At 38.1% G+C, this 14,681-nt stretch overlaps 1 protein-coding gene across 4 annotated transcripts in view; it reads left to right on the top strand.

The window, feature by feature from the left end:
* The window catches only part of DYNC1I2 (dynein cytoplasmic 1 intermediate chain 2), a 64,478-nt gene extending 51,002 nt beyond the window's left edge, over nt 1–13,476 (top strand). For all 4 annotated transcript variants that reach the window (XM_049773416.1, XM_049773417.1, XM_049773415.1 and 1 more), the window contains 3 exons: nt 7,935–8,075; nt 10,223–10,348; nt 13,100–13,476. In XM_049773416.1, the coding sequence (XP_049629373.1) occupies nt 7,935–8,075; nt 10,223–10,348; nt 13,100–13,213 (381 nt within the window). In that variant the 3' untranslated portion in view covers nt 13,214–13,476. The remainder of the gene's footprint in view (nt 1–7,934; nt 8,076–10,222; nt 10,349–13,099) is intronic.
* Nucleotides 13,477–14,681: the final 1,205 nt, after the last annotated feature.

Raw genomic sequence — 14,681 nt, 5'->3', positions numbered from 1 at the left:
CATTTGCCTTGCATATAGCTGACCTGGGCTATATCCTGCATGGTCCCCTGCAGCCACCAGGAGTAATCCCTGAGCACAGAGCCAGGAGCAAACCCTGAGCACAAGTGGTGTTTCCTCATCCCCTCTAGAAAAGGAAATTTAACTTTCATTGCTATTCAGACATTTCAGACAATTTTGCTATGAAAATAAAGATAGATAATTTTTCAATTTTAACATATTCAAATTTCAGCCTAGATTGTTTCCCATATATTTGAAGTATGCTGTTAAATTTTCAAGGTCCCAATTTTGAAAATTCACAATAGAAGCACTTTGGTAGGTCGGAAAAGCTATAGGAAAGATATGTAAGCTTATAATTATAATCTGATGTTTAAGAGCATTAAGTGCCAAGTTAAGATTATCAGTGTAATTTCTTTGAGTCAATAGTTTTCAGACTTTCACAGCCTCAGATGTCTTAAATTTTCTCCTTATTTTAGCAGTTTATCTGTTTAACTGTTAGATAGCAGCAATAAAGGGTTAAAGAAATCTCACTATGGGCTGGGGAGATGCTCAAAGAGCATCTTGGTGTGCAGGGCCTGGGAATCAACCTTCCCTCCCCCACCCCTACTCTGACTAGCTGTCCAATCATGGTTTGATGTAGAACTGGAGAGCAGCAGCACTACTGGAGAGCCCCTCCCCCCAAAGTAATCTTAGTAGTGCTTGGAATAGCAATTATATACATTGCAGACAGTTAAAATGAGCAGCTGTGCAGTTCTTGAGGAAAACTGGCCAGCCATCCAGACCCAGTCCCCCATGGAAGCATTTATCCTTGTAACTTGCTGGGGGCCAGAGTTCAGTTTGCCCTTTGCACATTCAGAATCTGTTTTATCAGTCTACTGGAGTTGATTAGCTAGGGAGTGCTGACTGGAATTAACAGTCTTCTAAGACACTGATATATTAAAGGTCAATTTATTAGCTTAAATGGGAAACAACTGCCAGAAAGCCCATGCTGGCCGGACCAGCTCATTATTTCCTTATAGACAACCCACATAGGAAGCCAAATTATAATCAGAAGATTGCTTGGTGAGCAAGGGATTGAAATGAAAGTAGTTTTCTAATTTGAATGTTTAATGGCATCAAGCAAAGATAACCTAATTCACTCATTTTCACATAATGGTGGCCTTGCCTTGGGTGGTAATTCTCAGAATCATCGGCTAAGACACTTTACTTATTTATTTATTTATTTATTTATTTATTTATTTATTTTGGTTTTGGGGCCACACCCAGCAGTGCTCAGGGGTTACTCCTGGCGCTGTGGTTAGAAATTACTCCTGACAGGCTTGAGGGAACCATATGGGATGCCGGGATCAAACACTGGTCGACTGGGAACCATATGGGATGCCGGAATCAAACACTGGTCAACTGCATTTAAGACAAATGCCCTACCTGCTTGTACTATTGCTCCGGCCCCAAGGCTGAGACACTCAGGCAATATTTGAATTGGGTACTGTCTTCATTTTTCTGTAAGACTCTTACTCTATATAGCCATTATTTTTAAGGGCTCTTCTCAGAAACTTGATGTCTTCATTTGGATTATATAGGAAGTTATTTCTGATCTTGAAGTCCTTTCTTTTTTGGAGAACTTTATTTTCTGTTCTGACCCAGGCATGATGTACTTCTCGCTTATTTAAAACCACCTTTATGTTTTCTATATTTGTTTACCAATAGGTGTAACAGAAGAATTCAGAGTGATTGTATTCATTTCTCAAGGCTTCCATAGCAAAGTACTGTAAACTGAGTGATGTACTACAACAACAATAAAAATTATTTTCCTTGGGCTAGGGAGATAGTATAGAGATTTGGACTTGTTCCTTTTATCTATGGCTATCCTGGTTTGATCCCCTGTATTGCAGCTCCCCTGAACATTAACGGGCTAATTCCTGACCCAGGAATTGCCCTGAGCACCACCAGATGTGGCCCCCAAACTCACCTATTTCTTTTCGCATGGTTTTGGAGTTTAGAAGTTTAAAAGCAAACTGTTATTCTGTGATGTCATAGCAAAATACAGTTTACATTTAATTAGGAAAGCTGTGCTCTTTAAGATAAAGGAAAACAGTTATCAAATGAATAAATGAATCTGATTCCTGAGCAAAGAAAAGCAAAATGTTATCAATCTCAGTTTTTTTTTAAGACTCTAGGGGAAAATCTGATCCTCTGTCATCTTGTCTTGTGCTAAGCTTCTAGTGATTGTGAGCAATATTGGTGCTTCTTGGTTTTCAACTGCCTCGAACTAGTCTCTGCCTTTGGCATCACACTGCATTCTCCTTGTTTATCTATTGCTTCTTGCAAGGCAAAAGCCCTACCGCTGTGCTATCTCTCCGGCCCTGACTTCTTTTAACACAGTAGTCACACTCTTTCAGAACTCTCTAATGTGGAATAACTTCAGCTTAACTTGATTACATATGTAGCAAGCGTGTTTCCAGATCCAACACATACAGGATCTGATGCACAGAAATTTGGATGGGAACACAATTTAACCCAATCTGTCACTGCAAATAATGGTGGAGGTGGAGGTGGAGGTGGGGTGGTGGTGTTGGTATATGTGATTGGAGAGTTGGACTGAATAGCCAGTGTGTATGCTTAGCATGCAGGAACTCCAGGTTTAGTCTCCAACGTGTTCCCTTAAATCCCATTGGGATGTTCCCCTGAGAATCATGCCATAAATAACAAATGTATGGCAAATGTATCTATATGGCCCCCAAACAAAAATAAATACATAATTCCTTTGACTATACTTTTCTCATCACTGTGCCAAATGGTTACCTTTGCTAATTGAAATGCTATCCTTCCCTTCAAGAAAGCTTTCATTTGCAAAAAGCCTTCATTTGCTTTGTACTTTGGCAAGTATATTTGCAAATAAATCATATATGGATAAGAATTTTATACCTGCAATAGTTTAAACATTAAACATTATCTAGGAATTAGAGAGATAGTTTAAGTAGAAGAACATGTACCTAGCCTATGTGAGGACCTGAGTTCTATTCCAGCCCACCAGCACCACTATTAAAAAAAAAATTGGGGTCCCGAATAATAGTACAACAGGTAGGGCACTTACCTTGTACTCAACTGACCCTGGTTTCGTCACTGGCATTACTCCTCCAGGAGTAATTTCTGAATGTAGAGCTAGGAATAATACTTGAATGTCTCCACATGTGGCCCAAAAACGAACAACAAAATGGAGTGATCCCTGAGCACCTCTCTCTCTCTCTCTCTCTCTCTCTCTCTCTCTCTCTCTCTCTCTCTCTCTCTCTCTCTCTCTCTCTCTCTCTCTCTCTCTCATACACACACACACACACACACACACAAGTTTGCTGGTGCCTCACTTCTTAAACTAGCTTAGAATTTCACATGGGGTCACATAACTGAATGTGGAGACTGCAGAATATTTTTAAATTTTGTATTAAAGGCCAAAGAGATTGTACAGCAGGTAAGGTGCTTGCCTTACCATATGCCTGACTCCAGTTTGATTCCTTGATATGATCTCCAAGTCCTGCCAGGAGTGATATCCTTGAGTGCAGAACAGGAGCAATCCCTGAATACCTCTCGGTGTGGCCCCTTCCCCCAATCCATAAAACTTGTTCTAAAACAAATTTCTGGGCTGGAGAGTACAGCAAATAGACTACTTACTTTATATGTAGTTATCCCAGATTCATATGACATCACATATGGTCCCCTGAGCATTACCAGGAATAATTCCTCATTATTGAGTCAGGAGTAACTTTTGAGAAATTGCCAAATATGGCCAGCCTGTCTGCTGTACTCTCTGCCTGCCCTCCTCCCCAATTATTAAAGAATTCAAATGATACATTTGGGACTTTAATTTTCAGTGTCATCTATAAAATTAATTTTTTGGGGGGGGCCACACCCGGTAACGCTCAGGGGTTACTCCTGGCTATGTGCTCAGAAGTTGCTCCTGGCTTGGGGGACCATATGGGACACCGGGGGATCGAACCGCGGTCCGTCCAAGGCTAGCGCAGGCAAGGCAGGCACCTTACCTTTAGCGCCACCGCCCGGCCCCCTAAAATTAATATTTAATGAGACAATATTTAGTGTTGAATGAATGTTTTCTCCTTTAAGAAGAAAAAGTCCTTGGATTTTTTTACATATTAAATTAGAAGAAATTATAAAGGGCCTAAAATTACATTTTTAATTGGGTGATTTATTACTATTTATTTCATTTTTATTTTAAAAATCATTTGCCTGGCAATAATGCATCCTTCCCCTCCCCCCCAGTACATCATAGTCCACTAAGTAGATGAAATATTTATCTGTTTCCTAAGATATTTCGGTATTTAGCATTCTTATGTATTGCAAATATAAAATTTTCTTCTTTGTACGTAGCATTTCATATTGATTTTTGAGGGTTCAAGAACCCCAGGGGTTTTTGTTTGTTTATGCCAGCAATTCATAGCTTGGGCCCAAGGATTGTTATACTCAAGACCTTGCAGTACTGGGGATTACCTGAGCCTCCATAGCAATGCTCAGGGAATGTCGTGCTATTGGTTAAACTGGGGTTGACCACATGCATTCATCACTTTAAACCTTATACTGTCTCTGGTCCCTCATATTAATATTTTATCAAAATGAGATCATAGAATATTGTTTGAGTGTGCCTTCTTTTGCTTTAGCATTTTGTGTGAAAATTCATGTCCCCTGACCCTTTTCTTCGATTTATGGTAAGGTGAGAGAATTGCACAAGTGTTAGTTGTGGTATTTGCTGATAGTTGCACTTCTGGATAAGGTGCTCACACATCCAGTGTTTTCTAGGGACATTCCTATTTGCGAGACTTACTCCTGGCTCTGCACTCAGGAATTATTCCAGGTGGTGTTGGGATATTAGATGGGATGCCAGGTATCGAATGCTTGTCAATTACTCTCTCTCCAAACCCCTGGACATTCCTATCTTTTAATGTAATTGTAGATTCTTTAATCTCCTGACTATCCTAGTTCATGATGTAAATATACCATAATTTATTTATTCTGCTCATGTGTTTTTGTTGGTGTCAGGTTGGAGTTGTTATGAATAGTGCTACTCTGAACAAAGTTGTAGATTTCTTTCTTAGGGGAACAACACCCAGCGATACTCAGAGATTACTCCTAACTCCACACTCAGGAATTATTTTTGGTGGGCTCAGGGACCATATGGGCTGCCAGGGATCAAAACCCTGGGTTAGGTGTGTGCAAAGCAGGTACCCTACCTGTTATGCTATCACACAGGGACCCCTATAGATTTCTTTTAATGACTGTCAATCAGCTTTAATATATGTTGGGCCTACGTTACCCCTCCCCCGATTTCATGTCTATTTTACCTAGCAAGGGAGATCCTCCCACTTCTAGGACGGGTCTGTAGTTAGTAATTTAGGCCTGGGGGAAGGGTGAAGGGAGAGGCCTTAGCAAAAAAGACGGCAGGAGGGAGAGAGGAGACACAGGTTGGGTTAGAGCCTTATAATAAAGCTGCATGTCTCCTGACTTCTACTGACTGGCTGTGGGTCATTTCCTCGCTGTTACCTTGAACCCTCAGACCCGCTTGCCTAAAGGCCATCAAGCCCCAGGCCGACTCCATGAATACCAAGGACTTTATCATTAATATTTAATACTACAGGCCTATTCTGGAAAATTAAGTGCTTACCTTAGGAAATGCAAACATTCTGCCTTAGGAGATACTGTCAAGCAGTTTTACTAAAACTTTTTTCTTTTAAAGAATCAGTTGTCTTATATATGCAAGATACTATTTAATATGTAGCTCAGAGGTTTTTTTACTTTTCTTGTAGCTGAGGTAACATGGTTATAATAGTATTAACACTTATGCTTTTGATTTACAAAGATCCATACTCCATCCCCACCAAAGTGCTAAGGTCTCTCTCTCTACCACTGTCCTTATGTCATTTCTAGCCTGTCTCTTTGTCTTTATTTTTTAGGAGAATTCACTGGAAATATTATATTTTGTGTTTATCTACAGTATTGCTTTGTTTTTCTACCTTAGGACAAACTTAGGGGTTTATCTTGCTTACCATCTTTGTTGATCACTCTTTAAAAGATTTACTTTTATCTGTTTTTTCTTTAAATAATAGTATTATTGAGATATAATTTATATACCAAATATTCACGCCTTGAAGGGGATAATTTACTGTTTCTTAGTATATTCACAGGTCTGTACTGTTACCACTATCTAATTTTAGAGCTTTTCAAAATTCAGATAGAAACATTGTACCCAGCAGCAATCATTCCAATTTCTCCTCTCCCACCTTCTGGAAACCACTTACCAACGTTTTATTTCATTGAAACTAACCATTGTGAACATCATGGACATTTCAAGGAGTCATATGCTCTTGCGACTATTGTGACTGACTCTTTTACTTTACAAATTTTCAAGGGTCCTTCATGTTTTTTAGGTAGTTTTTCATCCTTTAATGGCCAAATACAATCCAGTGTATGAATATTCATTACTTTTTGTTTAGTAATTGATGGACATTTGGGTTGTTTCTAATTAGGGATGTTGTTGTTGCCATGAATACCAATGTGCAAGTGTTTGTTTTTACATAATCATTTTTATTTCTCTTGGACATATACCTTGAAATGGAATGATTACATCATATGGTAACTGTTATAAGCATTTTGGAGGACTGCTGCAGTATTTTCAAAGCAGCAGCAGCAAACTTCCACTTTAAGGAGAAACCATTACTGCGTCCAGTTTCACAAAGATTTGTTCTTGAATTTTATAGTTCTACTTCTCTTATATTTAGGTCTATTATATTGAGATCTTTATATGATTTGAGGAAGGAGGAGGTTCACTTCATTCTTCTGCATGTATAAATTCCTTTGAGCTAGTACCATTTGTTGAAAGGGTTTTTCTCCTTTCTTTTCTTTTTTTTTTTTTTTTTGAGCCCTCCACACCTACTGAAAATGTGTCCAAAAAAAACCCATAGGATTTGACTTAGATCCTTTTCTGTTGCTGACTGCCTGTATGTTTAGAAGAGAAGTGAACAGTTTTTCCAGTTTCATGGTCTAAACTTTCTCTTTTTATGGATTATCTTTGACTATTCAACCTATAATCTCATTCTGTGACAAGCATTTTCTGTTTTCCACCACTTTTTTTTTTTACTTTGCATTTTCACCCTTCATTTTTCTTTTTCTTTTTTATTTCTTTTTAATTTTTATTTTTAATTATGAGAACAAAGATACAAAGAAAGAGGACAAGGTAAAGTTACAGTGGAAGGACAATCACCCATGAGTAACTTTGTAAATCACAGTTCTTCAATTAAGAAAAAAACAGGGGTCCGGAGAGATAGCACAGCGGTGTTTGCCTTATAAGCAGCCGATCCAGGACCTAAGGTGGTTGGTTCGAATCCCGGTGTCCCAAATGTCCCCCGTGCCTGCCAGGAGCTATTTCTGAGCAGACAGCCAGGAGTAACCCCTGAGCACCGCCGGGGTTTTTGGGTGTGGCCCAAAAACCAAAAGAAAAAAACAGGCTGGAGAAATTGCATAGCAGTAGAGCATTTGCCTTGCACATGGTGGACCCAGGATGGACCTGTGTTTGATTCCTAGCATCTTATATGGACCCATGAGCCAGGAGCGATTTCTGAGCTGGTTTTTGTTTGTTTGTTTAAAAAAAAAAAAAAACAAGGCAAGAGAAGCAGTACAACAGGTAGTGTTCTTGCCTGACCTAAATGAAGGTAACATGACTCATTTGTTCAATCCCTGACATCCAGTAATGGTCCACTGAGCTCTACCAAGAGCAGATCCTAAGCACAGAGCAAGGAGTATTGCCTGAGCACTGCCTAGTATGTTCCCAACATAAATAAAACAAACAAAAAATTTTATGTATATATACATATCCTATTGAATGAATGTTATATTTCGACTGTGCTAAGAATCTTCTTCTTCCTGGTTATTTTCAGAATAACAAGCCTTTGTACTCCTTTGAAGATAATTCAGACTATGTTTATGACGTTATGTGGTCACCCACACACCCAGCCCTGTTTGCTTGTGTGGACGGCATGGGGAGACTGGATTTGTGGAACCTCAATAATGACACAGAGGTGAGTAGAAAAATAACAAAAATTGCACTGAAAAATAGAAAATTGGAGATTTATTGAATAATTTGTGAAATTTCTTTATCCCAAGGAATGTAAACGGGCTCTGTGATTGTGGCTTTATCACAAAGAAACCAAATAAGCTTTGTGTCCTAAATAATAAACAGCATGCTGTGCTGAACTGAAGGAAGAATAATGTTGCCAAGAACATTGGGGCATTTCTTTTTACTTCTGAAAAGCACTATCATGTCTCTAATATCCTGACAAAGTCTCATTCATAAAGTAACTAAGATATTTTCATTCAGTAGGTTTAGAAAGCAAATATTTTTAGGCTTTTCAAGTATGTTCTTCTTTATTGTGTATTTCTAAATAAACTCAGCCTTGGAATAATTACATATTATCCATGAACATTTGTCTTCACCTAACTAATTTGAAAAAGGAAAAATTATTTCTTTTTTCATGAAGAATTGAGAACAGTGTTACTGGTACTGAAACGTGAATATAGAAACCACTAAATCATTTTCCGAAAACTATAGTAAAATTACTCCTTGGTAATGAAATTTAACTGTCACTTTTTTTTGTTTGGTTGGTTTGGTTTATTTTGGCAGCGCTCAGGGGTTACTCTTGGCTCTATGCTCAGAAATCACTCCTGGGATGCCGGGATTCGAACCACCGTCCTTCTGCATGCAAGGCAAACGCCCTACCTCCATGCTATCTCTCTGGCCCCTAACTGCCACTTTTATTTATTTTTAGCCATACATGTTTTTGCCAGCTTTGGGGGGCTTAAAATGTTTTTTAGAATTCTATTTTACTATGTGTTGGTAAGAAGCAATGTATTGGTGAAAGAGGGATAGTCCACTGAGTAGGGCACTTTCCCTGCATACTGCCTAGCCAGGTTCAATCCCCAGCATCACATATATTCCCCTGAGCCTTACCAACAGTGATCCCTGAGCATATAGAGCCAGTAATAAGACCTGAGAACCACCACATGTGGCCAAAAATTAAATAAACAACAAAACCTGTTTATCACAGTTCTATCATTAATGTTGTTGTTGGAATGGTCTCTGTCTATCCCACATCTCCATATTTTTTGAGCTATCTTTCCAAATCCTTTGAAACAAAAAAGATGGTTATATAAGGGAAAGAAGTTGTATATTGGAACTGTAAGAATTTCAAAGTATGCTAGCTGTTTATTTAATAATTTGAGAAGAAACATTTAAATACTGTTAGGAAAAAGTATTAGTCCTTTTTGGATAATTGGATCTACTTCACTATTACTTCACTATCTACTTCCCTATATATTTACAGTTGCCTAGAATTGCACCAGTTTTAATTTTTTGGCTTAGGTTTTGGTGTTGAAGATTTGTTGTTACAAATTTATCATTTTCCTAAGAACATACTCTCAAAATGAATCTGGGTAAAAATTTTCTCTATAGTAATTTCACCAGTTTAGGGGATGACTGATGTCAGCGAATGGTTTTTATCAGATTTCAAAAATAAAAATTGGGGGTTATACTTTTAATAAGTAAATATTTAGTATTTCCTATATGTGTACAAAATTTTGTAGTTTGGGAGAGGCATAGGCAGATCACAAAGAGCTGATACCATTGTGTGCCATCGTCTTGATCTATGCCAGGCAATTCATGAGAACTAGAGGCTCTGAAAGGACACATATTGCACTTTCAAATACGAACTGTTTCTAGGAACTGTGGGTCAAATCAGAGGTTTTAACTAGAGATGCAAGCTACTAAAGTAATTCCTATCCTCTAAAATTGAACTGTAAACTGTTCATGAGGGTTTTTGAAATGCTTCTTTAAATGGGGTTTTGGCCATCTGTTTTCAAATAACTTGACTCCTTAAAGAAGTTAAAACAACAAAGAGCCTTTTATTAAAGAGAAGATCTTTCAAAGTGATGTACTCAGTTATACGTGAGAATTCCTTATATAAGAATTTCAGTTATTTTCCAAAACCATTTTCAAGAATTGACTATAATGTCATCCATAATGTATCATTGAAGAGAAAGAAAGTTGGGGAATTCTTTATTTCCATCTGTTTTTTAAAACATAGATTGGAAGAACGAATAATTACCTTTTTACATGTTTATAGAAACCTTGATGATGCTTTTAACATTGCACTATATTTTAAATGACTAGGTACCAACTGCCAGCATTTCTGTGGAGGGTAATCCTGCTCTCAATCGTGTGAGATGGACCCATTCTGGAAGAGAGATTGCCGTGGGTGATTCTGAAGGACAGATTGTTATATATGATGTGGGAGAGGTATGGGACTCACTTCCTACAATTTTGACACATTCTAGCATTCCTCACATTGGAGGGACATTATCTTTGAAGTAAAGATTAGTGTTTGAGGTTCACAAATTGTATGAACCATATGATTGTGAAGTTAAACTTAATTTTCACTAGAGAAGTAGCTCCTGAGATTACCTATGTCTACATGCAAAAGATCTTGAGGACATTATGACCAATTGGTAGTTGATGTTATTCTTTGAAGCATACCATGCTGGAGATTTAAAATTCCTAAGGCAGAAGAATTTTCTTTAATTTTTTTTTTTTTTTTTTTTTTTTTGGTTTTTGGGCCATACCTGGCGGTGCTCAGGGGTTACTCCTGGCTGTCTGCTCAGAAATAGCTCCTGGCAGGCACGGGGGACCAAATGGGACACCGGGATTCGAACCAACTACCTTTGGTCCTGGATCGGCTGCTTTTCTTTAATTTTTAATTGAATCACCAAGAGATACTGTTACTAAGTTGTTCATGATTGAGTTTGTCATACAATTTCCTAACACCCATCCTTTGACTAGTGCACAGTTTCCTCTACCAGTACCCTCAATTTCCCTTCCAGCCTCTTCATCTTACCCTGCCTGCCCCTCTGGCAGACATTTTTAGAAGAAATTTGGTATTATAACAAGGCTTTGAGGATTTACAGAATGGATACTGAGATGAGGGGTTTTTTTGTTTGTTTGTTTTCTCTCTATTCATAGACTTACAGGGGCCAAGTAGTAGAAAACGAAAGTAATTGCTTTGGAGAGTTATCTGATAACTGTGATATGTGAATCTTGACTCAAGCCTTATTACAAGCTATTATCATTGAATCCAACAGGATGAGTTACAGCTCTCTCATTTTCAGTGCATGGGTTGGCTGTACATAGTGCCAATTTTTATTTTTCCTTTCATCTCTGACTAGTGAGTTAGTCACTCTGCCCTTTTGACTTATGATTCCCCATCTTCTCTTGACACTGCATGACTCCTGGCAATTAGATATTGAAGAGAGGCAGGTAGAGTGAATTACTTAGGATATTCAGTTGAACTTCATATACATGGAAATGCTCTTTCCAATGTATTTCCAATATGGTCATTTTGATTCACATAAAATCTATGGAGCACTTAAAATGTGGCTAGTACAACTGAAGAACTAAGTTTAAATATTTTGAATTTTAAGTAATGTAAATGTAAATTTAAATTATCATCACATGTGGTTAATAGCTTCCATAGTAATATTGCTGTCCAATTTCATTTCATAGGGTATAATTTAAAAGCTGCACATCATTTCCTATAATAGTTTGTGTCTTAATGGTTATTTCTGATTTTTTTCAATATTATAATTATCAAAAAATGTTAAAATACTTTTCATTGGGTTGCTTCAGTGAGAAAAAACACTATAAGCCTCCTTTTCATTTTATTATGGCTGCATCACTAAAGTGATGATTAATAGGGTTGGACCAAGAGACAGTACAGTGGGTAAGGCTCCAGCCTTGAATACTACTGACCCAGGTTCAACCTCCAGTACCATATATGGTCCCCTGAGACCTGCTAAGAGTGATCACAGCCAGAAGTGAGCCTTGAATCACTGAGAGATGTGGACCCCCCCCCCAAAAAAAAAACTTTATTTTTTTTTTAAGAAGGTAGCATACCTTCTTTCTTTTGTGTGTATGTGTTTGTGTCTAAGATCAAGCTCAGGACCTCACAAATGCAGGAAAGTAATTCTTCCACTGAACTACTGCCCTGATCCTATAACATCCTTTGATGAAGCTACTCAAATATCAGGAAAGACAGCCATGTCTTTGATACCTTCCCCAAAGAAACTAGCTCTTATGAACCTGATTCAAAGACTATTTCATACTAGGAATGGTGCAAGAAGTAAGAATTTTGTTTGTTCTTGTTTTGAGGCCACACCTAGTGGTGCTGAGGTTTTAATCATGGGCTCAGGGGAACCATATAGGATGCCGGGGATATAATCCAGGTTGGCCATGTGCAAGGCAAGCTGTGCTTTCACTCCAGCCCAAATAGTAGAATTTGTTTGTTTGTTTGTTTGTTTGTTTGTTTTTGGGTTTTGGATCACACCGGCAGTGCTCAGGCGTTACTCCTGGCTCTACGCTCAGAAATCGCTCCTGGCAGGCTCGGGTGACCATATGGGATGCCAGAATTCAAACCTCTGTCCTGCATGCAAGACATGCCCTACTTCCATGCTATCTCTCCAGCCCCTCAAGTAGTAGAATTTTTTAAGGAATTCCTACCAGAAAAAATTCATGAAGTAGTGCATAGGAGTTTGTCTTAGAAAATACCATTGTTAGTCTCCCTTGTGCTGATAAAGATAATGGCAAAATAATTTCTATGGTAGTCACAACACACATCATAGACACCCTCCATTGTTTAAAAATGTGGTCAGTCAGGCCAGAATGATAGCACAGCAGGTAAGGTGTCTGCCTTGCATGCAGCTGACCTGGGTTCATTCCCCAGTATCCCATATGGTTCCCCAAGCCTGCCAAGAGTGACTTCTGAACACAGAGCCAGGAGTAACACCTGAGTGCGCCAGGTATAGCCCAAAACCAAAAAAATAAAAATAAAAAAGGTTGTTGTAAATCATTGTTAGTCCCTATAATTATAAAAAGGTTATTCCTATTCAGGTCAATTATTACTTTTTAATGGAAAACTTATTTCTAAAATGACCAAATAATAAAAGGTAGGATGATTTTTCCTGTCAGTATGCATAAACATTGCCTTTCTTTCAACAGCAGATTGCAGTCCCTCGAAATGATGAATGGGCACGATTTGGACGCACACTTGCGGAAATCAACGCGAACCGAGCTGATGCAGAGGAGGAAGCAGCTACCCGAATACCTGCCTAAGCTCTTGAAAAGGGGGTCTGTGACTTTAGTGCATAAGGGAAAACTCCAAGTAGATTATTAAAATATTTGCATGCTTCTGTTTAAATGCTAACTAAAAGGAAATTTTATGGATTAAACTGTGGAGTTAATGCAGCAAGCAAATCTACAATGTCCCTTTTTGTATAACTTCTTGTGCTTTGGACTTGTGTCATTTTTAATACGCTGATTGCCTTTGCAATGTGAAGCCTTTTCAAATCTTATATAAAACAGGTGTTTATTTGGTATTAGTTATTTTTTTTAATTCTTTACAACTTTTGACACTAAAAACTTATTTTTAAAGTATACACTGAACAAGTTCTGCATATTTTTAAATAATCACAGGTCCCTGTTATGTTTCACTAACCATAATACCATAATATATAGGCATATTGCTTGTTCTTAGCTATAGCATGAATACCTTTATCCAAATTCCATTTTAATATCCATTTTCTGATTTTTAATTCATTAAATTATAGTGATCTATAAATAAAAACAAATATATTTAACTTTCAAATTTTTATTTTGATATTTATCCTTACCGTTTTAAAAGTTCCCACTCTTTTTTTCGTTTGCTTGTTTTTGGGTCACACCTGGCAGCACTCGCTTACTCCTGGCTCTGCACTCAGAAATCACTCCTGGCAGGTTCGGGGGACCATATGGGATGCTGGGATTCAAATCAGTGTCTGTCCTGGATCTGCTATGTGCAAAGCAAATGCCCTACCACTGTGCTATCTCTCCGGCCCCAAGTTCCCATTCTTGTATACAGTATCCTATTTTTCATAACTTTCTTTAAGCATCTGTTGTAGGTAATAGTCTCAATCTCATAGAGCTTTGTACTTGAAGACACAACATACAGTATATGGAAAATGTCCCATTATAATATAATGTGTTGTGTAGATAATCTCTAAGTGAAAAGAAATCTCCTAGATTAACTCATTTTACTCCCACAGTTTATTTCCATCCGATATATATATACTATTATGTTTACTACATATACTATAAATATATATATTTACTATTATATAAAGAGTAAATAGAGGGGCTAGAGAGATAGTACAGCAGGTAAGATGTTTGCTTTGTACATGGCTGACCCAGGTTCAATTTCTAGCTTCCTTTATGGTTGCCCAAGCACCACCAGAAGTGATTCCTGAGTGCAGAGCCTGAGCATTGTCAGGTGTAGCCCCAAAAGAAAAGAAAAAAAAAGTAAATAGAAAGCCCCTATTATTTCGGGAACCCAAGCGCTAGCAGAGTGGTAGGGCATTTTCCTTGCACAAGGCAGATCCAGGACACACCTGGTTCGATCCCCTGTGTCCCATCTGGTGCCCCTAGCTAGGAGCGATTTCTGAGCACACAGCCGGTATTAACCCCTGAGCGTCACCGGGTGTGGTCCCCCGCAAAAAGAGAGAAAACTATTATTTTTAATAATTGAAATTACTAAATGTGTGAACTA

The sequence above is a fragment of the Suncus etruscus genome, chromosome 5 (assembly GCF_024139225.1).
Source record: "Suncus etruscus isolate mSunEtr1 chromosome 5, mSunEtr1.pri.cur, whole genome shotgun sequence".
NCBI classification, from domain to species: domain Eukaryota; kingdom Metazoa; phylum Chordata; class Mammalia; order Eulipotyphla; family Soricidae; genus Suncus; species Suncus etruscus.
Note: the sequence above shows the minus strand (reverse complement) of the source record. Positions and strands in the feature narration are given on the sequence as shown.